Source organism: Nomia melanderi, chromosome 2 (genome assembly GCF_051020985.1).
Source record: "Nomia melanderi isolate GNS246 chromosome 2, iyNomMela1, whole genome shotgun sequence".
Classification (NCBI taxonomy): Eukaryota; Metazoa; Arthropoda; class Insecta; order Hymenoptera; family Halictidae; genus Nomia; species Nomia melanderi.
Window position 1 is genome coordinate 6,970,975 of NC_135000.1, and position 25,755 is coordinate 6,996,729.

Sequence of the window (25,755 nt, forward strand, 5' to 3'; positions counted from 1 at the left end):
CAATGAAAACGAACACCTTTAAATATCTCAATGCACGAATAAATGGACTTACACCAGTTTCAGACAGAAAAAAAAGAAAGAAAAATAGCTCAATTTTCGAATCGAGGGACGCGCGAACGAGTAACGGCGAGAAAAATCTAATAGCCGTTTAAATGACGACCGGCCGAGCGAGGCAACGTGTCCGAGGGGAAAAAATCGACGTTACCAACGTTGTTTACAATCCCGCCAGCGCGTACAATATTTAAATCATCGCGCGGACCCGGCTGCCAAGATTAGTAAATCGCGGCCGGCTTTCTAACTAGCGATTCGTAGGACGTGCGAAATCGACCGGATTAACTCGCAGTTTTCGGGGAACCGTCGGGGATAATAGATTTAATGGATTTCCTTCTAGTTTTGGATGGTTCCTGGAAGTCTCTTATGATATTTGCTGTTGTGTTCCGTGAAAAATCGATTAGTTGTTTGTCAATCTTCTTGCTTTTGTCGACGCGCATAGATTTTGAATGGATTAGTAGATGTGACGGATGTGATGGATGATGTATTATGTATTTATGTTTATCATGTGTACTGATAATCTAGTAGATAATTATCGTGTTTATTATATTTATTGGTATTCTGATAGATAGTTGTCGTATCTGTTACGTCTACTAATGATCTGATAGATTGTGTCTATTAGATATATTAATAATCTAATTAATGACTATCATATTTATTATGGTTACTAATAATCTAGTATATAACTATCTAGTACAAATATCATATATCATATCTACTAATAATCTAATAAGTAACTATCATATCTACTAATAATCTAATAAGGAACTATCATATCTGCTAATAGTCTAATAACTAACTATCATATCTACTAATAATCTAATAAGGAACTATCATATCTATTAATAATCTAATAAGTAACTATCATATCTACTAATAATCTAATAAGGAATTATCATATCTGCTAATAATCTAATAACTAACTATCATATCTACTAATAATTTATTAGATGGTTTAAATATCTATCATATCTTCTAATAATCTATTACACATCTATTATTAGTAGCAATACATGTCACAGAATATTATCGAACACTGCAAAATGAACTCTCTCAAAATATCCCCACCAGCAACACTTAAAATTGCCTTTTCTACTTTGCAATTTCATAAAAGAAAAAAGCAATGTAGTTTCTGTTGAAACTGGTAATCTGATAATCTTCATCGCGAATCTCGCTCATTACTGTATGGCGAGGGATTAAATCGAAACCCACTGCCGGATACTACGACTATGGCTGGCGCCATATCAAAAGGCACAGTTGCTTCTCACGCCAAGTATGTACGAAATGAGAACAACTGCCTCGATCGTATCTATTCCTGAGTCCGCGTTTCCTAGCCGGGGACTTCACTTTATTTTATTTCGCACCACTTCGCGGCCGAAACTCATCGGCGATACCTGGACGACGAGGGCGGGACGCCATCTTTCGCGATCGTCGAGCGTGTTTCGACATGATTGACGTTTAAATTACGAACCGACTAAAAATATTGCCGATTTATTTGATTTTGACAGCGCGATTGGTTCCTTCAACTGCCAACGTAGCTTCAGTGAGTCGAATGCTGACGTTAACACCGAGTTCACTTGTAAATTACGACGCGCTTATTGATTTAGTCGCGAGAAATGAATGTTAGAACCATTCGTTTGTATGGATGGAACAGTTCCTGGTGGAATTAAGTATTACGGTTGACGTTTTAAATTGTCGTAAGGAAAATATGGCTTGATATCTTAGTTTTCTTCATTGACAGAAGTGAACAACTGTTTAGGATTTGATAAAGAATCGAGGGAAATAGCTTTTTGTTTTGGGAAATGAGAGAATATAGTTTTCTTTTTTAGTTCTTCTTCCTTTCTGAACTGTTCCTCTTTATTAAAAAATAAGAAACCGAACGGAAATAATCTGAGCAACGGGGTGGATTAAATCAGATTCAAATGCGAAAAGATAATCGATAAAGGCGGAATCTGATTCCGAACACGCTCCACGGACCGATGGCACCATCCGTGGCATAACACTGAAACTGCTCGAATTCCACAGAAGGCAGCGTTCACGTCTTAATTTAAACAATTAATTACCAAGATTCACCCTATCCGTGGACCATTCGATAGAAAACTCTCGAATTGATGGACATTAATGAAAAATTCCGAACATCTCGAAGTCTGATCAGAACTAATTATTATCGATGTAATTAGTAATAAAACAATGTATGATTCATCTAATATTAACGCTACAATATTACACCATTAATGAGATGGCACATAATTATTATTAACAGAATTAACACAAGCAAGGAAAACACTGTCGTATAATAAAAACAAAATAATCATGACTTTCCAATTAATGTTACAAAGCTTTCGTCAATGTAAATTATTAACATTCAGAAACAAGTGAGAAAAAATTCAGCAGAATATCATTTGGTATAGCAAAATGACGTCCGAGTACACATCATATGATAAAGAAAAAATAATCAAGAGTTTCCCATTAATGTTACAAAGTATACGTCATTATTAATTAATAACATTCAGAAAAAAACGAGAAAAGAAATCAGTACAACATAGCTTGATACGGCAAAATCACGTCTGAGCAATGACGGTTGCCTAGCATCAGGGGCAGACTCACGCAACCGTGACTGCGGCCGTTGCATCCATGTTGATTTCTACAGGACAAAATCAAGCGTTTTCCCTATCCCCGCAATGTGTAAGACAAGGACAGAGCTAGTGTGCGACAAGGACAGAGATAGTCTGCCCCATTCCACCTCCTTGGAAAAAGCATCTCATCAGTCCCTGGTACCTACTCGTGAAGCATCAGGACCAAAGAGGTATCCGATTTGCAAACTATCGTAACGACATCTAGCGGCGAAAGTGCTGAACTACATGCGGCATGCAAATGGAAAAACACAACGAAACCGGCAGCGAATTCTTTAATAACTCGACTACCACGATTGACTCGTTGACATTTGCAATTCAACATCATTGAATAGACATTCCTTTGCTTCCACATATAGATTTCAACAGGATTTTCTCTCGCGTTCATTATTTATTAATTATACTTCGGGACGATGACCCAAGGTAAGTTTGAATTTTTTGACACAGGCCCAGGTAATCATTATGATTCTCGGTTAGTAGACACAATTCATGAATGTTAGTAATTGGAGAAATTTGGGAGAACCTCTAGCAACATTCCGGTAGCACTGTCGTTCACATTCGAGTTGTAATTAATGAGTTATTAGTGATTTTCGAAAGCTACACAAGTGTGAGAAGGAAGGAAGATAAAGAACAAGAGGCGCCACCTGTTGTAAAAGTGCTCAACCCTTTGCCTGAAAAGTATGAGTCTGTTTCCGCTAGATGGCGCCAGCAAAGTTGCTATCTCTATCCTTCTCACTCCTACATATCTATCCTTGTCTACCCTGGACTGTGATTGCTGGCGCCACCTAGCAAGGAAAAGTATGTACTATTTGGACAAAAGTTGGAACCCTTTCACACCAGGTGGCGCCAGCAATTAACTATCACCATCTTTCTCGCACTCATGTACCTTCCGAAAATCGCTAATAACTCATTAATTACATCTCGACTGTGAATGAAACTGCTACAGCAATGTTGCTAGAGGCCTACTCTAATTTCTCCAACCACAAACATTCACAAATAATGTTTACTAACTGAAATTCATAAATACAACATGGGCCTGTATAAAAAAATTCAAGGTTGCCTCGGGTCATCATTTCGAAGAATAATTAATAAATAATGAACGCGAGAGAAAATCCTGTCGAAATCTACATAGGAAAGCAAAGGTACGTCTATTCAGTGATGCTGAATTGCAAATGTTAACGAGTCATTCGTGGTAGTCAAGTTATTAATGAATTCGCTGCCGGCTTCGTTGTTTTTTTCCATTTGCGTGCCGCATGTAGTTCGGAGCTTTCGCCGCTAGATGCCGCCACGATAGTTTGCAAATCGGATACCTCTTTGGTCCTGATGCTTCACGAGTAGGTACCAGGGACTGATGAGATGCTTTTTCCAAGGAGGTGGAATGGGGCAGACTATCTCTGTCCTTGTCGCACACTAGCTCTGTCCTTGTCTTACACATTGCGGGGATAGGGAAAACGCTTGATTTTGTCCTGTAGAAATCAACATGGATTCAACGTCCGCAGTCACGGTTGCGTGAGTCTGCCCCTGATGCTACGCAACCGTCATTGCTTCGTCGTGATTTTTCCGTACCGAGTGGTATTCTGCTGATCTCTTTCCCCGTTTTTTTCTGAATATTAATAATTAATATTGACGAACACTTTGAAACATTAATTGGAAACTATTGATTATTTTCTCTTTATTATATGATGTATACTCTAACGTGACATTTGGTGATACCAAATGATATTCTGCTGATTTTTTCTCTCACTTTTTTCTGAATGTTAATAATTAATATAGACGAATACTTTGTAGCATTAATTGGAAACTCAAGGTTAACCCTTAGCACTCCAGATGGTTTTGTAATCTATCAGCAACTGCAACTAATTTTTATAGTATCCTCAGCGAAAATGAAAAATGCTGTAACTTTTCTTAAATCCTTTATTTTCCTTCTTAGTGCAAAATTTGGATGTGTGAAAAATCTAATAATTGTAGGATAGTTTCTTTGAGGTTGATTAAAATATCTAATATTATTCTTGGTGCAATATTGGAGCCTACAGAGTTCAAGGGGTTAATTGATGCAAGGCAAGAGGTTAATTCTGATCACGTATTTTTCCAGATACTTGCTGTAACATACAGGACAGAGGGAGTTCTTTATTTTCATTAACATTTTTTGCATAACTTCTTAATGCTTCAACCTTTTTAAATTGTAGAACTTTGAAACAACCTTAGACTCCGAGATAGATAGACTTTTGCTTCGAGAAATGAAAATAGAGAAGTTTGTGGGAATTATTTAATATTGTTATTAATTGTTCAGCGTGTTAGTGGTGGAAATTCTCTGATGCGAAGACAATCATTCGTCTACGGGATCTATCGGCTGCATCATTGTCGGACGATCATTACGGGAAACGCGCAGATTCGCTTCGCGCCGGCTGGAAGGATCAGAAATAAATTTAGACCGACCTGTTGCGACGAAGGCCGTGCCAAGTGGAATCTGACAGCGCGAATGTGTACGCCCGCGGTACACAATGCGAATTACAATATCCCTATTTTCGTGCGCGGGCCAACACTTGTCGCCGTAACTATCATCCACCTGTTATTGCGCGCCCGTCACATAAGCAGAATTTCTAAGCTCTAAATCGCCGACTTTTACAGATTCCATCGGTTTGTTTATCTATTTTCGTGATTTCCGTTCGACCCATTTATTTTCTGATTCCTATTTTCATCAATTATTCAGCGCTGGAACTTTCAAGCAGCCAAATTCATTGTACTGGTCTCTCTCAAATTTTAAGTTGTGTATTGTTGTATCAATTTAGATGATAATGCTTTGAAAAAACATTTGTATTTCTTCAACGATAGTAAAGTTCAATGATAGTAAAGAAATTAGTGATTTTGACACACCTGATAGTTCTGGTGTGAATCTGTTGATATTCGTAGTAAACTAAACAGGATTGTTAATTTAGGAAATGTCTTTTCTATTATGTCCAATAATATATAAACAATTAGAAACAAATTACTCGTCCAATGACGTTTCGATTGAATTCACTTTATTTAAAATTTTTCTTTCGAATTTTGTATTCATTTATTTATTCTAAGTTTATGTATCCATGTTTCGAGATGAACTATACGAAGTTCTATATGTTTTGAGGAAAACAGGCTCCATCATTTAACAGCTTCCTTATTTCGATATGATTTGTCACCACCGTGGTGGAACTCGATAGCTAAAACACGTTGGCGAAGCATGACAGGAATAAACTAAAAGATACAATAAACTTATGATTCAAATTATGAAAATTTGCGACGGTTGCATCACGACGTGGATCAAATTTCAATTTATTTTCTTTCATTGTCGCTCTCTCTTCTTCTCGGCGTCTTTTAATGCAGTTGTTGGAGGACGACTCTCTTGAACCAGCGATGAAGCCAATATTACTTGAAAAATAGATATACAAATGTTCCATGCCGACGCGTGGTCGCATAAACAATTATTTATAGAGCGCAGATGTTTGTTCAAATTTACGTTTCCATAGATCCGCGTAAAAATACGATTCTCGGGATACGTTTCGTTTAATGGGCCGGAACTATGTATGGAATCGAAGGAAATGAGGAAAGTGAGGTTATAGAAATAATCAAACAAATAAAATGAAATGTTATTTATCGTTTTTAACTAGTAACTTATTAACTAATAACTAACCTAACATAATTTTCTTGTTTTTGATTTAGTATTACACAACTGTGTGACTTTGAAATACGTGCGAAACATCTGTGGCCGATAATTCATTTAAATTCAGCGCGTCTTCCCGCCCTTTTGCTCCGTAAAAATGGCGAACGCGTTTACTTATGAAAATGAATTATTCTTCATTCCGTAGGATACAATTCACTAATGTTATTGAAATAAATGATTAGTCATTCCTCGACACTTCTAAAATTCGAATATAACTATATTAAATAAATAAAAATGTTGGAAACATATTAAAATATCAAGTACAATCAGACAAAGTCGCGCTAAATAAACACAAATCATCAAAGGACTAATGAGACAGGGGAAAAATGAAGATATTTTGCGTATCGCATCAAAATCAATTTATTTCAGATATTATTACAATAAGAAACGTTTCCTTTGCACCTGTACAATTAAAAAATAGAAGAACATTAAAGGAAGGAACTAAAATGTTGAAATTTTCAATGAACTCGTAACTGAACGAATCAAAATACGATAGAACCACGATCAGCTAAGTGATGTTTTGCAATCCAGATCGTTTAACGTATTGGTCATCCGCAAACCGAATAACTTATTCTCTTAAATAAAACCTCACGATATATACAATCAAATTTAGCAAACATGCTTCAAAGAGAAACTATTTCCTGAGTCATCGTATTTTATTACCAGTCACCATGTATTAATAACCCAATTAAACCGGATAATCGTGCCATTCTATCACAATGATGTACCAAAATGAAACGCATCGTTGATTTTTGGAAAGCCATCAGGGTCATTAGAGCCATTGTGTTCTACAGCCTAAATCCTTCATAGCATTAGCTACCCACAAACCCAATAATTCGGACTTTTAAATAAAACCTCACGATACATAGAAACATGCTTCGAAGAGTGACTATTTCCTCTTGACTCATCATTTATTAATACCTCGATTAAATTGAATAATCCTGCCATTTCACACTATTTCCCTAGCCTGCAATTTAATCGCAGAACGAAACGAAGCGTTGCGATCGTCGATTTTTAGAAAGGCGTCAGAGCCAATTTCGTTAATCCGACAAATCACAGACGAAACGAATTCATCTCGATGCGTGGGCAGCAACAGAACGCAGACATCACGTTGCTGTCCACATTTCTATTAACACCCGTCAGCTGGTTCGCAGATTCGCACGGCCCCGAGGCGACATATTTTTAGAGGATTCGAGAATACCTCGGATTCCTCGCATTTGGATCGGGAAGGAGACATTGTATCCGCCGCGTAAATAATAAACATGTATATATTATCGTTCAATTACAAAATACAAAATAAATACAGTAAATTTGCGTGTAGATTACTTAAGTACATGTACATACATGGAAAACAGAAATTTCTGCGGTTGCGTCTAATCGATTTCTTACGGCCTAATTTACTTTCCAAGCAGAATTTTGCGGGTCGCGCCGAGACTCTGGCCAGCCTGGGTCGCACCCTTGTTCGACCCGGCTTGAAGGCCGATCACGGTCTCACCAGCACGCAGCTGTTCCTCGGTGAACTCGCGTTTGCACTCTTCGGCGGGTTTCGGTCCTAGATACGGTCCTTTCCATTCCGGGTGTTTGTATGTCTGAAATAATGCAATCGATTCAGAGAAACTGTCGATTCTCGATCACTACTTATTTTCAACAGTATAATATCATTATTTATTGTTTACTTGGATATTTGGATTGTAACAGTACTAATGAGTTTTCTTGCGAAATAAACTATAGATTGGATATTTTATATGCTTGTATTCTATACATTCTGTGATTTTGTTATTTCAAATTTTCTATAAGTTGTTGCTTGACAATGCATTAGCTAATTCTATTCGATTCTACGTTGGAAATAGATTATTTTCAAATGATCAGAAAGGAAACAAGAATGTTCTGTATGTAATTTTTCCTCGAAATGCATTGTCAAATGACATTCAAGAAGAATTGACAGAGCAAACAAGCAAAATGGACATTTTATTTGCATAGTCATTTGAATAAAAGTGAATTTCCTTTAATTTATTTTACGCAAGGGGTTAACAGTTGATTGGCATAACAGTTTTGTGTTCCGCGAACAGACTGTGAATCGACGTGGGGATTCGTGAACGAGATTTAATGCCAGACACATTATATTCATTCATAGATCTTACGCGTCACACTGTGCAACGGTGGCTCGTTAAACGGACTCGTTTAGACAACCGTGACATTCTCATATATTTACGGTTTCACAGTGGAACTGAATCAATGCGAGGGAGAGAAAAGTGATCCAAGAAGTAGACAAGTTCTCATCCAAGTGTGTCTCACTTAACTAGCCACTCCTTCTTCCAGCAACTTTCAATTTATTATTATCTATTTCGTTTGGAATTAAATGACACAATTGAATATTATCATTAATAATTGTACAGCTACTATTATTTCGTAGATTTTCATTATTTCAGCGATAACGTGTTCGATATTATCGAATATCATTAAGTTAGAAGATAAGTGAATCATTTGCGAGAAGATGGAAGTGAATAGAAAAATTTGAACGAGAGATTTGAGCAAAAGTGATAGAAACTGATTAATCTTAGAATCATTTTCTGTCGTTATATTACGATATTTTTCTGTGTAATTACTCAAGCTTCCATTAATAAGAACTACTTATTATTTTATATTATATACTTGTATATCATATTATTTAATTAACTGAATAATATAGTAAATGAAATAGTAATGAAATAATGAATAAATAAAATAAGTAATAGATGATCTTAATATTATTTTGTTAATCTATTTTCGTAATGATTATTTCATTGAACTCACCGTGCGGCCGAGGGCGAACAGAGTGGTGACCACTTGCGCGATATCCTTCTTTTCCCATAAGTCAACGGTTTGGAAGACGTCGACGTCGTCCACCCCATAGTCCTTTATAGCTTTCTGGAACCTATCGCAAAATGGCGGTCGTTAGTCTACATATAATCTACGTATAATCTAGATATAATATATACATATACAATAATCTATATATAATATCTCTATGAAAATAAAAATATAGGTAATCGAGATACGATGTTTATATAATAATCTATAATTAATCCAGATATAACCTCTATTTTCTAGATATTTTAGACATTCCAATATCCCCATAGAAATCTATAAATAATCTAGACATGAACTCTACACGATAATCTACAGATAAACGATTGTCGAATCTAGCGAATGATTCGACAAATTATATTTAGATTATTGCACAGATATTACATTGAATCTTTTAATAAACAGGTTACTAACGCGTTGATGTTCTCCATCATTTTGAACTGTCCACCAGAGGAGTTGATCTTGGTGATCGATCCGGGGGCGATCTTGTTCATCAGGTGGCACAACACCTGCCCGTCCTTCAGCACGTCCTCAAACAGCTCACCCTGAGGGAATTTCTTGCCCAGAATGGCCTCGATCCATTCCTGGGACTCTTTCTCCATTTCTGGATTACGCTTCGCCGCGATCTGCACAAAATGAAACACCCTGTATTACGACTGAACCATTTCTCACAGATTTCTACAGCATTCGTTTAATTAAATAAATATCAGACAAAATGCCAATTAAAATTCAGCCCAAGTGAATCTCGTCTATCACAGTTCACTAAAATCGAAATTGGTCCGAACTAGTGTTGCAAAACGATAAGTCCTCGAAGCTTCAACGCTTAACTTTAAAAACTGAGTCTCGAAGACTCGGAGTTCGACAAAACAAGTCCTTAAAGCTTCAAGACTCAACTTCAAAGGCTGTCTTCGAAACTTCCAGACAGTCTCGAAGCTTCAAAACCTTAAATTGAGTCTTTATTCTAGGCAACAATCAAAGACACGAGTCAGCTGCTATATTAGCAGGACACTAGAGCTATCAAACTCGAAGTTCAACCTTCGACACACTTCAAATTTCCTAGGCTGTAGCCTCCAACGTTAATATAGCAACAAACAGCTCGAGTCTTCGAGTATTAACCCCTTGCTTTACGATTTAATTCTCTATGATAGATACTACTTTATTACTAATAATTTATTCAGAAGAACACATTTAGAAGCATATTCTATATCAATCTTTGCCCCAGAGTATAATAATTAATAACAATAATATTAAATTTGAATTCAAATCGAGTAACGTTCAAGCTAGTTCGATTCTTTAAAATCGACACTACGTGTCCGACACGTTATTGCAAGGCAAGGGGTAAAGCTTCAGCTTGTAGAGCTCAGGACTCTAATCTTCAGCGCTGACGTCTCCAAAGACTCAGTTTCCGAGTTGACAAAGCTCATTTATACAACACTAATCCCAACGATCCATCACTCGGTCGAAGCCCAAAGGAGCCGTCATCCTGTCACACGATTGGCACAGAAGGGGATGATCACGGTTAGGGTATGTACCTTGGCGCGCACTTGACGTTCGAGAGCCATGGTTGCACGGTGGTGGTTTCCTGTAGTGGACTGACGTGCAGTGGCCGAGCTACGGTCCCTCTTATACCGGCGACGGATGGCGGGAACACGGCCCACGCCTCGATGGAAACATCTCCAACGCGGGTGTATCCCGCGTGCGTTTCGCGGTGCACGTCAAAAAAAGATCGTGGCTGTGTGGGTCGGCTGCGCACGTGTTTGTGTGGCACCACGGTTATCGGGGGTCTAATATTAGCGACCCGTTCACTTGGACAGGACGGCGTCGCGTAGATTTTCCAAAATCGCGGCTGCCAAGCCGCCCGCGGAATAGATTTTTAACGTGTCCTTAACGCTAGACTCGAGGGACTCGTGAGATTGATTGGTATTGTACTTGTTGGACATTGTTTCGGGGAAAGTTTCGGTCGATTTGGATTGATTCAGTTGTGGCTGTGGAAATTTTATGGAAATAGAGATGGGGATTTTGGTTCTCTGTCTTTGAAGTGATTGCTAAGACGTGTCACGTAGTTTTCTTGGATAGTACGATGAGGTGGATGTAATTATTCTAATTAAGCTATGGACAGATTGGGCGTAGGTTAGATTAATTATTTACTAGAAGCTAGATTCGAAGGACTAGTGAGATTGATTGATATTGCATTTGTTGGACTTTGTTTTAGGGAGGTTTCGGTCGATTTGGACTGATCCAGTTGTGGCTGTGGAAATTTGATGGAAATAGAGATGCTCTAGGAGCTAGTTTTCTTGTGTAAAGTAGTAAATTCTTCTCTAATTCTTCTAATGCTAGAAGGAGACCTAACTTTCGACTACATTTTAGTCATTTTAATTCGTGGAATTACTCTTTGCTTATAGAAGAAGCTGAGGGAATGTGTCCTTGGAGAAGTTTTATTTTAAGTCCTTGTACAGATTGGTTTTAGTATTAGTATTAGCTTTTAACTTAATATTAGTATTGGTATTACTTTTTAACTTAGTATCAGCATTAATCTTTAACTTAGTATTAGTATTCGTTCTTAACTTAATATTAGCATTACTATTAGTTTTTAACTTAGTATCAGTATATCTTTATCTTAGTATTAGTATTAGCTTTTAACTCAGTATTAGTATTCGTTCTTAACTTAATATTAGTATTACTACTACTACTATTTAGTAGTAATTACTATTAATATTATATACTTACTATTAATATTAGTATTAATCTTTAACTCAGTATTAGTATTCGTTTTCAACTTAGCATCGATAATAATCTTCAACTCAGTATTAGTATTAGTTCTTAACTTAACATCAGTCTTAGCATCAGTCCAATTAACAATCCTATTACACATACTAGTAACTACTCGAAAACAGAAAATCTCGTACATTCAAAATACTACAACCTATCACTTTCCGATAGATTCGGGGAACATCGAAATCGCGAAACAAAACGTTTCCTCTCGAAGCTTCGCATTCGAGAGAATCGAATGTTTCAGTTCGTTAGACACGCAGGCTGTAAATACTACTGGTGTCCGGCCATTGACGGGTATTTCTACTTGGATAAATATTGACGATGCACACTGTTAGTCGTCGATCTTGCTGCCTGAAGATCGATTTATTGAAATTACCGTGAAACCTGGATGATGCTACATTATTCATCGCATCGTACTCTATCGTCAACTAACATACCGATCCACAAAACTGCATTGAATATGAAATACAATAAAAATACACGCAAAACCTCAATGATGACAAATATCCCTATTTCCATATAGAATTATTTATATAAATTTATATTATTAAGTTCATGATTTCCTGCATATTTGAAGTACTTTCATCAGTGCACATGTAAGATGATCCTTGCAATTAATTCATTTCTGCTGCCAGCGGCATGCGTTTCTTCATCGTTGAACGCACTTGTTCTCATAAATTATTATACAAACGAGAGATTCCGGTTCTGTCAACGGAGAACTTCTTGTAAATCACAGCCTAAACGTAACAAAGAAACACCACTATAAAGTGCGACGAAATGATGCGCTCACTTCGAAGAAACGTGTCTTCCTTAAGAATCGAAGGAAAGCTGCCAAAATCTTACCACACAAGACGCTTTGTCTTGGATGTCCTAATTGAAACAACTTTGCAGGATAGTCAGTTATGACTACCGTAACTTGACGTGTAACAGTCGCATCGTTGCACGGTTAATCCTTTGCCAAGAACATCTTGATTCATTATAAGCCTGTTTCTTCTTTCAGACGTAGCGAATATATGGCTAAAATGGACATTAAATGGCACTAGGAAAAGATATTCTCTATTAACATATATTTCACTAATGTGTAAATAAAAAGAAAATGAAAGGTAATAGTATGTAATATTTGTAACGTCTTTAATATATTTAATATACAGAAACAGAGTCTATATTCATAACTGTCGAATAATTTTCTTCTCAACATCGCGATTAACGATAAACACAATCAAACGATATAATATGAATTGTTAAATACAATTAAATACAAGTCGAATGTTAAATATTGTTAAACAAATATATTATTAACAAATATAACGTGAAAATTCTTTATAAAGATAATAATAAATTTTTCTAAATTAAATCTTTAGCAGCTTCAACATTTTTGATTTTATCATTTACACACTTTTCGCTTTTATTTAAGAAACAAATACGATTCTAGCGACAATCTTCCTCGGGCTAACCACTCCAGTGCTTTCAGCATTTCAGCACATCTGTCGCAGGCAACGATCTGGATCCAAAACGGAGAGAAAGAGAGAAATGGGAAACGAAATTTCGGTTGCGCAAGGTGTTTTCTTTTTCTGTAAATAACCGGCTATATAGGCCAGGCTATTATTACACGAGCCGCTTTTTGAATTCACGTGGATGCGAGGACGCCGAGGAATTGAGGGAGACAGGGCCAAGGCCTATGGTGTCGCGCAACGATGCACGAATTTCCTATTCGAAGAACCTAACCCTTTAGTGGATGCACCGTTCGTTCGAATGGAAAACCTAAAAATCAAACTACAGGCAACACAAATTGAAAATGTCACTTGAAACTGACAAAAGATTGAAAACGTCAATCAGGTTTTTCATTTTTCACGCTGAGGGTTTGGGACGAAAAAATCTCCAAAAATTCTCGGCTATGCAACGCTATGCTGGAAATGTCTCAGAATTTTTTTTAGAATTTATACATACTAGTAAATAAGGAAAATAGAACAAAAACTGAGAAATTTCTTTTGAAATGAAGGGTTGAAAATTCGTACGAGAAAAATCAGTCTAAGAAGACTTTTCATCCCTTATTCTACTATACCCTTTCTTATTTTCTTTCAAATAATAACTTTTATTCTTCTACTTTTATATAAAAATGCATCCATCGTATGTACCAACAGATGCAGCTTATGAAATTATATTTTATTTTTAACAAACTTCTATTAACATTAGATTTGCTTAGACCTATTCCTAGGAGTAGCTTTCTTAGTTTCACAAGACAATAGTTGTTAGTCTTTTATCAAAAAATATCTGTAGCGGTTTTGAACCTTGATGAAGGTAATCAACAAGTTTTAAGGTGATCATTGATTAGTTTCGTTTATGTTAAGTGGAATGATACAAAAGTCTGTTCGGTGGCGGGATCGCTAGCTACTTAGTCAAGTTTAAATATAATCCTAGGCGTCCTGTGTTGTTTCTCCTCGTCGTCGTATCGCGTAGGTACGTTCAGAAGCGTTTTCGTGGCACGCGAGTCACCGCGGAGTATCGCGATTTAAATATGAACTGTCCAAAATTAAATTCCCGCCGCTCGTGATTAATTATTTTCATAAGAAGTTCGCTTGTTGGCGCAGGTGGTATTCAAGGTATTCTATTATTACCGGGGATTAATCATTTCTTCAATGTCGGAAGGAAGTTCGAATAGAAGATTCGATGGAAACTATTAATTTACACTTGTTACACATTCTTAATTGACTTTTCTTTTTAATCAAATTTTTATTTAGAAAATTGAAATTCTTACGGAAACCTTCGACGAAACATCGACGTCTTATAGTTGTGTATGTAAGTTTTTAAATTTGAAATAAAATGGCAAAACGAATTTCATTGTTATTTATTGATTACATTAATTATTTGATTGATTTTTGTATAATTATAGGGTATTTATGGTTTTAATTTGAAATTTGTACCAATTAGACAGTGTCAATGCCATCTGTTAACGTATAGGTGAAACTAATAGAAATACAACTGTAACAGCATATGGTAAGTTCCATGGAAACTAGGTGTAAATAATATACGAATAGATGGCACTGTTTACAATCACGTTATTTCTTTATAAATTATAATTTTACTTAATTCTAAGATTCTCGAGATATAACAAATTTGTTGTAACGATTGAATATTTTAAAACCAAAAGATTGCTTTATCTTTATTTAAAGTTATCAAAATTAAGAAAAGGAAACAAAAATGGTCCTTACTTTCAAATATACGGTTTTTAATAAAAAAGTTACTGCAATGTAATCAAAGATATTTAAAAATTGCTTTACTTCATTAAAGTCTTTGAAATTTTGTAGATAAATGATATCATTATTTGTAAATATTTATAAACAAGGATTTACGATGGGGAATATCCGAATATTTCTGCAATAGTTTCTGTTTTCTACCGTTAGATGGAAACTTCGACGAACGCGTAGATGTCTCTAATCTGCCGCTTACCGAAAGCTTACTAACCCTGGCAGTAAGTGGATAGGAGCTTCAAAAACGTAGGTTGTTTTTAGTTAACCGCCGGACTTGTTTCTCTTTTTTCTCTTGTTCTCACACTCCACGCTTCACCCTGCACCGGAACAGAAAATAATTTTGCAACCTTCGAACTCGGTCGAAATGTGTTGTGACGCAAACTTGTATTCGAATTCGACGGGTCAACCGCAGAGACTCTAACTTTCGCAGTGTCCCGATACCCATTCTTCTAGTATCTTTTCATATCCCATCTCGTAAGTCTCATTTACGATCTTAAAAAATTACTTGTTAAACGAGCGAGATTCAATTCCATCTAGTAAAGTTGCGGTTAGACGCTTTACCTCATAGGTTATGTTTTTGTTTTCCTATTGCCATTGGTTGTCTCTACGATAAGGAAAGAAAGTTTCTGTATAATACTGAAATCTGAACAGTTTGGATTACTTAATAAGATATTGTACAATTCCGAAGTAACGTGTACAATTTTATTGTAGAGTGAGCCTACAAGTTGATTTAGCTATGGCTCCTCGCGTTTATGTTTGTGCGGGTACAAACGTTAATGTAAATGAATAAATCATGGTTTTCAATGTTAGGGGAGTTATTAGACATGGCGCAAAGGTTTCCTGTACCAAATACAGGGAATAATGGTCCACCGCAGCAAAGGTACGCAGCATCATCTGTGCCTCCAAATCTACGGCAGTATTCCAGCCCAAATTTTTCTGTAAGTGCATTGACAAAGATGTCTATCGATGTGTATATACCTAAGATCAAATATGTACTTTTTTTATTCAATTGTACGTCATACGGGGATAATATTGTTATACAGATGCAACAAAGATCTGGTTTCACTCCTCCTCCACAAATGGCTAACGCTGGACCTGGTCCAGCAAGCATAATAAGAGCAACTCAACCGTATTCTAATATGCGCCAGGGGCCAATGCCCACTCCACCTGTAGGCAAAAGAAGCGCAGATCAACGTATACCAATGTCACAACAGAAACCGTAAGTGCTTAAAGAGAAAGTTGTCTGTTAATTTTATTTTCATATTTTTATCAATGCTCATTGATTCATTAACCAATTAATTTTGATAAGTTGAATTTATTTCGTATTTAAAAAGAAATTGTTCAATTTCATACGCAAGAGAGACTATCAAAAAAAGACAGTGAAAAGTCTGTCTGCACAGTCAAAATTTATACATTGATTATTTTATTCATGATATATCTGTGTTAAAAATCATTTACCAATTTGCCAGGAACATCACTGCATTTCATAAGCTTCAAAATTGGTTTATTGATTTTTGAATCTTTGATTTTTACACAAACTCATTTAGGTATTTTTGGAACAGTGATTTTTCACATTCCACATCCAAGAAGAAGAAAAAGCTGGCAGATAAGATACTGCCGCAGAAAGTGCGCGATCTGGTGCCTGAGTCACAGGCTTACATGGATTTACTTGCGTTCGAAAGGAAGTTAGATGCGACAATAATGCGAAAACGATTAGACATACAGGAAGCATTGAAACGTCCCATGAAGCAAAAGAGAAAATTACGAATATTTATCTCGAATACTTTTTACCCAGCAAAAGAGGCTGGTGAGGGAGAAGAAGGTTCCGTAGCGTCTTGGGAACTTAGAGTCGAAGGGCGGCTCTTAGACGATACAAAGAATGATCCTAATAAGGTAAAACGTATTTCTACAACATAGTATCGCATGAAGGAGCTACACATTAACTTAATCCAAAACCTTAGGTGAAAAGGAAGTTCTCTTCGTTCTTTAAAAGCTTAGTTATAGAATTGGATAAAGATCTGTATGGACCCGACAATCACTTGGTCGAATGGCACCGTACATTAACAACACAAGAGACTGATGGTTTCCAAGTGAAAAGACCTGGAGATAAAAATGTTCGGTGCACTATACTTTTACTCCTTGATTATCAACCTTTACAAGTACTGTCCTATCTTTCTGACCTTTGTGGTTATCTTGATCAAGAAATGCCAACTGGAGAATTATAATACATATATACATTTACGTTCACAGTTCAAATTAGATCCCAGATTAGCCCGATTGTTAGGTGTACATACACAAACAAGACCTGTTATCATTTCCGCGCTCTGGCAATACATAAAAACACATAAACTCCAGGACAGCCATGAACGAGAGTTTATAAACTGTGATAAATACTTGGAGCAAATATTTGCTTGCTCGAGGATGAAGTTCGCAGAAATACCACAGCGATTGAACCCGTTATTACATCCACCAGATCCGATTGTAATTAACCACGTTATCAGCGTAGAAGGTATGCAAAACTAAATACCAAAAGCTCTGAATAGACAACAGTTTACATATAATCGTTCACTGTTCGTTTAATTAGGTACAGAAACGAAACAGACTGCATGCTACGACATAGACGTGGAAGTAGACGACACGTTGAAGACACAAATGAACAATTTCTTGCTCTCCACCGCGAGCCAACAAGAGATCCAAAGTCTCGACAACAAGATTCACGAAACGGTGGAAACGATCAACCAGTTGAAAACGAACAGAGAATTCTTCTTAAGTTTTGCCAAAGACCCTCAGCAGTTCATCAACAAATGGATCATCTCGCAGACCAGAGACTTGAAGACTATGATAGATGTTGTCGGCAATCCCGAGGAGGAGCGCAGAGCGGAATTCTACTACCAACCTTGGGCCCAGGAAGCCGTTTGCCGGTACTTCTACACAAAAGTTCAACAGAAACGCGCGGAACTGGAGCAGGCGCTTGGCATCAGAAACTCATAAACATTATCGAAGTACAGTATCACTTTGAAGCATTACTATGTAAAGTATTTATATAAATCTTTTTTCCTTCAATTTCAAGAAGGGCGTCGACTAATGTATCTTGTACCTTTAGTCGATGCTCGGTAAGTTTATAGTAAGTCTAGACGCGGTCCTAGGATGACATATTTTTATGAATGTGTCAAGGACGTCGGAAACGAAGCTGTATAGTCGTACGAACACGAAACTGTCCTGAATAATAATGACTCCTCCGAGACAGCTTTATTTGCGTAAAACATATATCATGTATCTTTATTCAAGTCTAATTTTTTTCATAACTCTTTTCTATGAGAAAATATATAAATAAATAAAAATATATATATGTATACACAGACATATATATATATATATATACATACACATTGACACACTATATGCATCATGGATGCAAAGGGAATTCTGTACAATATAATGAATAAATCTTTGATATAACTCGCTGAAATCGTTTCGCGTTGCATCCCAGTGGATAAGTATTTTCGTTGCGATGAAGGTAATGATGGGAAGGAATTGTCCTTTTTGCATCGTTCGCAGATGAAGGTAGTTAAGAGTGTGCCAAACATTCTTGTAGTGTATTTTATTTATTGCCGACATTAATAAAATTGTAATTTATATAATGTCTGAAGTTATGGACGTTGATGGAATACTGTTGTAATCAAGGGAATTGTTACTAGTAGTTAGAACGTTTAATCGAGGTGCAAAAGGAAACCAAACGAATCTCAGTTTTCCATTATCCAATTCTTATTTCGTTTGTGCAAGTAAATACAATTTCTTACATAATCAGTACATGTTGATGCAAAATATTGATTCGGCAATATCGCCAATTTAAAACGCGGGGAACAGGAGCATCTTAAGTTTCCTACGAATTTAATGTTTATCGTTCTCATTCGTTTTGTGAATTTCATTTTGTGACCGGTGTAAAAGTGCTTCTTCCGCTGTTACTTAAGAGTATTATGGATTAATTTCAGGCAGTATTATATTAACATTCCATGCATTCACACAGGATGGGAAAATTCCAGTGGTGTCTGGTTACATTCTCGCTTGTATTTCTCAATATCGACGTAACATCAAATGTTTTCCCGTTTCTTGCGAAATGATTCACAGTGAAAGTAATCTTGAAAACCCATATCGTTGGATAAATTCCTCTACGCTTTTCTATATATTTTTTTCCTCATTTTCTTCCTTCGAAACACTAAGCCGTAATGATATTATGAAACATTCTTTTCACGTGCCGACGAGCATTACACGTAAAGCTTTTTTTTTCTTTTTAAACATCGGTGTACGTGAAATGTCATTTTTCCTTTGTGATTAACCCTTAACGCTCCGTTGGCTCTTGTTACAGAGACATTTGTAATCAACACGATCAGGGTAAAATTATTTTTGTTCCAACAAGAGTGAATTGCAAAATGTAAAATTTAAGTCTTATTTACACTGAAGTTTTATGAAATAAATAAAGAAAGGAACATTTACAAGCCGTTGCCCATTTTGTTTTTTAATTAGACTACATGTTCAAGCGTTTTACCATAGAAAAGTGTTTGGATCTGCTAGATGATAGTATTGAAAAAATAACCGGAGCATTAATAATTAAAATTTCATTTCATTCAAATGGGTGAAAGTTGTGTAGAAGTAATTCTACGAAACTTCACCTGAAAAAGGACAAATATTTGAGAGCTCGCGCTCTAAATTTTTGTCATCTTTATCGAGTTTGTAAACAAAAATGACACTTCATATGCACTAATCTATCGCGTATCGCATAATGCCATAAAAAGAAACGATCCAATAGCGACACTTACTCCAACTATAAAATTTAAAAACCTCATAATGTCGATTCGATGAACATAATTCTATCAATGGTCGCGTATCGTTCACGACACTAAATCACAAGTGCACAAATTGATTGTATCGTTTCTAATACAATAAACTCTGATTAAGGTCTGGCGTATTCATCCGTTAGTCATTCCACAATGTATTATTATTAGTTATTAGTTATTAATTATTATTATTATTGTTATTATTGACCTGTTTAATAGGAACGAATACGCCATCGATTGCATGCATGAGATCAAAGTTTATTGTATACATTCATTCCTAATCTTAATTACACATTCACATATATTTCATCGTATAAAGTTTTAAATATACATACGGGTGACGAGACGAGTTGAACGCTTTGTTTTTCTTTTTCTTTCTTTTTTTTCGTTTTAATTAGACATTATTCACCTAAATCATATGGAAGTTGAAGGGTAGAAAGGGTAGCCTAGACACATTTTCCTATGCTCATGACAAGTCCACAAAGATCACCAGATTTGCCAAACCAAATGACGACGTTTAATCGATGAATGGCAAGATGAATCTCTGTACACCCTTAATATCTTGTAAATAATCATGGTTCATACATTTCACTAGTAGTCCTTGCTTGGATAAAACTGTTACCATGTTTCTTCCATCGTTTTAACACGTTGACTGCCATATCATTACCCTTACAACTTTCCACTGGGTTAAGCTATCTCCTTCTTCTTCTTCTTCTTCTTCTTTTCTTTTTTTTTTTTTGTTCTTTTCGGCAAATTGATGAGTAACCTGGGATTTGTCATGGTTTGTCGAGAATCGTTGATCAACAGCTTCGCAATAGTTTGTTCGATAAAATGTTTCTTCTAATTTGAACCTTGCCAGGCCACACGGCGTACAATAAAATAGTTTCTTTCTTTTTTTATACTTTCTTGTTTCTCACGCAATATGTAGCAACACACTTTCATATGAAAATATGACTATTATCCAAATGTTAGATATAACTATATAGCCGGAAGCTGTGTCATTCGTACATCATTGATATAGCAGTCAACGTGTTAACTGGGGATTAATAACACTACAGAGATCGTACACTTATTTTGCAGAACGAGGTAGCACATAGCCTTGAACAGTTTCCTTGTGTTTTACGAAGACATGTCGTTGAAGTGATCACATTTCGGGTATTGCTTTATATTCTATCCAACGTAAAGAGAAATCTTTCTTTTGCGTATCATGCGTTTGCAGACGTCTTCATTCGACGCCCGACACTATGTACCTGTTCGTTTACGATATACATCCATCTTGTTATCTTATTTTTCGTGTGATTTCTGTACGCATCTAGGTTCAAGAGGAAGGTAAATTCCATTTGTGCAGTCTTTTTTGTTTTGGTACAACGTTAAGTAATAATGCGGAATACATCAGTGCGAGAGATCTGTGTTCTGGAAGTCATGCTAAATCCCATTTCCTTCCTCTTTTACATGAATATGGATACATTTCAAATAATATACTCGTATGTTAAATGACTGTGAATAAACCGTATAAATGTCACCTATTATTGCACTCGGCTAAAAACAATGAATCTACATAACAGAAACGTCGGTTCTGTGCTATACATCACACGAATAACGATACGTCATTGTCTCTAGATTTTATCCAAACGAGGCCATAAGAACGGAACAGCTAGAAAATTTTCTTCTCGAGATACACACGCGAATCGATCGACTAAATGTTTTCATTAAAATGATAAATTTTATAATTTAAAACAGCATAACATATACATACAAATAGAAGTTTAAAATCTTGAAATTAATAACATGATTATATAAGTAACAAAGTAATGAAAAAATTTCTATACGTCGTAGAATCTAAAATTGTTAAAGTTTCTTTTTAGTATTTTTTATAAATTTAGGAATGTTCTCACTTTAATCTTTCTCTCTTTACTTTATTTTTTTTTTGTTTAACGACTTAACAAGAATTCTGAAATTGAAACAGTTTTAGAATGTATGAAATTTCAACTAACCATTAGAGAACTTACTGAAGAGTATATTTCTATTTCGCGATAATTTTCAATACTGATTCGGTACTGGAGCAACGATAGGTGTCATTTCCACGTTTTAGTTATTTACTATGCCAGTGATAAAATCATCTGAAACACACACACTTTTGTTACATTATCAAACAGATTTCTTCTTTAATTCGTACAAGCATTCGATGCGAAATTTTGCATATTTTTTTTTGTTTACTTCCTTAAAGTATTTTCTAAAATAAATAAAAAATCGTATTACTTCATTATACTACAACATAAAAAATATTAGACTGTGTTTAAACCCAATCATATTCTCAGTTGGGATAATTCGATAAACATAGGATATGCATAGAAATCATTTGGTATAGTTACAACGTTTGGAAGTATTGTTAGTTAATAATTCTTAACAACATAAATATTACTACGAATGATGGAGTATAGGAGGCATACAAAACTAGAGTGTAGAAGAACAAACTTTTCTACTATACATCACATTGGATGGATCGTACAGCAAGGCAGTTTGTGTACTGTGAGGTTTATTACTTGATATGCGATGCGCACACAAATAACTAACAAAGTTAGCCGTTGTACTGAGATAAGTCAGATACTAATGCTTACGATTTCAATATGAAATAATACACGCTAGAATAAAAATGTGCAGAGTCATTTGATGTTTTCCCCATTAAGTTCTATCCAAGTAATGATAAATTGGCATTCGAGTTGCATGCATGTGCAACTCTTTAAGGCTTGAATATGTCTTTGACTCGTTCCAAATCTGAGCAAATTTGTTAATGCTTCAAAAAAGTCCTTGCAAACACATAAGTGTTAAGAAGAACATGAAAGTTCTTCAAAGTGTTTTAGCTTTTTCAAGTAAATCATTAATGAATTTCTGAAACATATAAACAACTCGTGTTAGTAACAGTTACTGATCTTTAGAAGAACCTTGCTTTCAAAAAGTACGGATAGGGGAACCACAATTAAGCTATTTCAATTTACTTGAAAAACACTCTGCTGTTCTTTAAATGAACCATTTTAAATTAGGAAATTAGTCACAGAGTATTAAACTCTAGGAAGAAGAATATTATTACAATGGTAAGTCACCAAATAGTTATACCAAAAGTAACATATTAAAAATCTAATAGAGTATAATTATGTATTACTTACATTTATATCATGTGGTGGCTTTTTTGTGTCTACCAGTAATTCCTATAACATTGAATAATTATAAATTCAAGATATATATATCCAGTTACTCTAGGAAAAATTATACAATATGCAATCACTTACTTGTAGAAATCTCCGTCTGTGATCATCGCTATCCATGTCAAGAAGTTCGTCTATGTCTATTTCAACTTCTCGATTCTTACCACTATCATTCTGTAAATTAAAAATAGTAAATTACAGTAAATATTTATTTGAGAAATTTAAATCAGTAAAGGAATGAGAGCCCTATCAAAGTATTATTTAACTTTAAACTTACAACTGACTCATATAATTTTTCTAGCTCATCAAATAACCACATCTCCACTGCGAGTCTTTTGCGAATAAGAGACATCTGATGAGACCCATACTTAGCCGTCAAGAATTTTTCTCGGCGTTCTTTTACTTCTCCCTTTTCAGTAAATGCCACATGCAGATTTGCACGGGCTGGACTACGTTCTGCAGTAAGTACCCCACCTCCTTCCATTATAAAACTACCTAATAGTTCAAAAAGATTGATAATAAAAAGTATAAGAAACAAAAGGGTATACCATAAAATGTAGACAAAAAAATTATGAAGCATCTGCACACTGTATTAGTAGACTTTGTCTAAGTTAGACTCATAAAGAACAAAATATATAATTATTAATTGGAAATGTTATTAGGCAGACAATTAATGAATTAATTTAAAAAGAAATTGGAGACACAGGATGAGCAAGGATTAAAGAACATATAAGAGAAACACGTAGTACTTTTACAGAAATCATATGTATATCTACACATCTTTATTATCCCATAGAATAACATGCTTATATTACAAACAAAACAATTGTATAAATGAAAATTGAAACTTTACTGTGAATTTAATTGATGGAATTACGCGCGTTTCAGAGAATAAAAATTCCATTGTTATGGACAGTATTGTCGTGTAATCGAATTGATACAAGACCGATGAATACAAATAAAACAAATTACGGAAAAACGTTCCTCTCTTGGCCAACGCGTGTTTATAAACGTTACAAAAGAATTCATTCAAACGCGATTACTTCAGAAGAGATAAAGAGGCAAGTTCTATGAATAATTATCAACTAATCGAGGCAAAAATGTAATCCGGATTATTCCAAGCGCGCAATGCCATCGCCGTTTTTTTTAATTCTCCGATTTAACGAGTCTTAATAGTACCGATTTTATTTCATTAATCTGGATCTAACATAATATATAATCGACGAAAAATAAATCTTGTTTATTTATGCGTACTGTAAAAGAAATTATTATAGAAAATGATTTTCAAATATCAACTGGCTATCTAAAATTTTGAAATTATGAAATTTCGAGGTACAACAGTGGTTCTCAACTACAACAATAATCGAAATAGTTCGGCTTCGAACTGTATATTTTTTTCTAAACCATTTTTTGTAAAATTCTATCACTTCTCAGTAACAAAATAAAATGATCTACGAGTTTAATTATATTAAATAATACGTCGTTTTCATTACAACACTATTTATATTGTTTATAATATTATTATTTTATTTTATTCGTAGTCGTGTTTATCATACGAGTTTAAAGTCCACTGCAATTATTATTACAGTTGAGAATTATTTTAATGTTTAACAGTGTTATGACAATCCCTTAAAACGTGTAACATTAAAAATGATATTTTACAATAACGATGGAACGTTATCGTAAAATAAAACGTTATTAATAGCTGATAATATGAAATTTATTTACGCTCGTTATTCCTTTCGTTTTGCATTAAATTTTATTGAAAAAAACGCACTTGTTCCGATCATGGTATTCCTTTGTTAGTGCAATTGACGTACCTCTAGTGTTAGTGAGCACAATCGCGGATACTTTCCCACAACAAGTCGAATAATTAGCGCACGTGTGAACCACTCATTTTACATGCTACAATAAACAATGGACTTTGGAAATTTCGTTTCCTTCGTTAGCGCTATTGAATGCGAATGTAACCTCGGCGATGCGATGCGACGCTTTCTTATACAAACACATGAGCAACGACGAAATAAAACCGCCACGAGCAATCCGATAAAACGCGATCAAACCCAATAATGCAGATTAAAAAAGAAAGAAACAGATAGCTGTGTACAAAGGCCAAGAAGAATAAATAAATTTGCACTCGGCGTTTTAATAAAAGATTAACAACTCCTCGTCATCGTTCCCGTGCATATAAACAAAGACAAGCTTATGATTCCAACGCGAAAGACGCCATTACCATGAAAAACAGTATTATTAGTGCGCGTTCGTACGATCGCTTATTGTTACTTACTCTTACAGCCTCTATTTCCAAATTTCTACTATTCGAGCCGTAACGCACTATCGTAATGCCAGGATCCATACGAATAATAAACTTTCTTAAAGGTAGTCGAGAGTGATAGCATTTTTTCACTAGCCATGATCACCATAAGCTGCACACAATTTACCTAGTTTCTAGCGAATTACTGTGTCGGTAAG

General features: G+C 35.4%; 3 protein-coding genes and 1 long non-coding RNA gene across 11 annotated transcripts; 2 read left to right on the plus strand and 2 right to left on the minus strand.

Annotated features, from left to right (window-relative positions):
* Nucleotides 1-7,628: 7,628 nt before the first annotated feature.
* Mp20 (muscle-specific protein 20 transgelin) lies at nucleotides 7,629-10,928 on the minus strand. Its single transcript, XM_031987692.2, has 4 exons — nucleotides 10,758-10,928; nucleotides 9,640-9,851; nucleotides 9,172-9,292; nucleotides 7,629-7,967 (listed from the first exon to the last, which is right to left on the minus strand). The coding sequence occupies exons 1-4, from the start codon at nucleotides 10,785-10,787 to the stop codon at nucleotides 7,776-7,778; spliced, it is 555 nt and encodes a 184-aa protein (XP_031843552.1). The 5' UTR covers nucleotides 10,788-10,928; the 3' UTR covers nucleotides 7,629-7,775.
* Nucleotides 10,929-11,036: 108 nt separating this feature from the next.
* LOC116432154 (uncharacterized) lies at nucleotides 11,037-11,781 on the plus strand. The gene is made up of 3 exons (XR_004236111.2): nucleotides 11,037-11,355; nucleotides 11,438-11,523; nucleotides 11,628-11,781. It is a non-coding gene; the product is annotated as an uncharacterized LOC116432154 (long non-coding RNA).
* A 3,192-nt stretch (nucleotides 11,782-14,973) lies between these two features.
* Bap60 (Brahma-associated protein 60) lies at nucleotides 14,974-21,072 on the plus strand. Of its 3 annotated transcripts, none has more exons than XM_031976834.2 (8): nucleotides 14,974-14,991; nucleotides 15,399-15,491; nucleotides 16,056-16,183; nucleotides 16,289-16,464; nucleotides 16,793-17,138; nucleotides 17,207-17,404; nucleotides 17,496-17,754; nucleotides 17,830-21,072. In XM_031976834.2, exons 3-8 carry the CDS (start codon nucleotides 16,070-16,072, stop codon nucleotides 18,234-18,236), a joined length of 1,500 nt encoding a protein of 499 aa, XP_031832694.1. In that variant the 5' UTR covers nucleotides 14,974-14,991; nucleotides 15,399-15,491; nucleotides 16,056-16,069; the 3' UTR covers nucleotides 18,237-21,072. The 3 variants fall into 3 exon arrangements, with proteins under 3 accessions (XP_031832694.1, XP_031834423.1, XP_031833567.1); XM_031978563.2 differs by having other exon boundaries at nucleotides 16,808-17,138; XM_031977707.2 differs by lacking the exon at nucleotides 14,974-14,991 and having other exon boundaries at nucleotides 15,426-15,719.
* LOC116428172 (protein phosphatase 1 regulatory subunit 14B) lies at nucleotides 16,289-25,714 on the minus strand. Of its 6 annotated transcripts, XR_004235331.2 has the most exons (6): nucleotides 25,061-25,522; nucleotides 23,561-23,778; nucleotides 23,368-23,457; nucleotides 23,245-23,286; nucleotides 22,699-22,969; nucleotides 20,799-22,313 (listed from the first exon to the last, which is right to left on the minus strand). XR_004235331.2 is itself a non-coding variant. In XM_031981181.2 (5 exons), the coding sequence occupies exons 1-5, from the start codon at nucleotides 25,071-25,073 to the stop codon at nucleotides 16,380-16,382; spliced, it is 396 nt and encodes a 131-aa protein (XP_031837041.1). In that variant the 5' UTR covers nucleotides 25,074-25,525; the 3' UTR covers nucleotides 16,289-16,379. The 6 variants fall into 6 exon arrangements, 5 of the variants coding, with proteins under 5 accessions (XP_031837041.1, XP_031837934.1, XP_031839643.1 ...); XM_031981181.2 differs by lacking the exons at nucleotides 20,799-22,313; nucleotides 22,699-22,969 and adding an exon at nucleotides 16,289-16,412 and having other exon boundaries at nucleotides 25,061-25,525; XM_031982074.2 differs by lacking the exon at nucleotides 25,061-25,522 and adding an exon at nucleotides 25,571-25,714 and having other exon boundaries at nucleotides 20,799-22,969.
* Nucleotides 25,715-25,755: the final 41 nt, after the last annotated feature.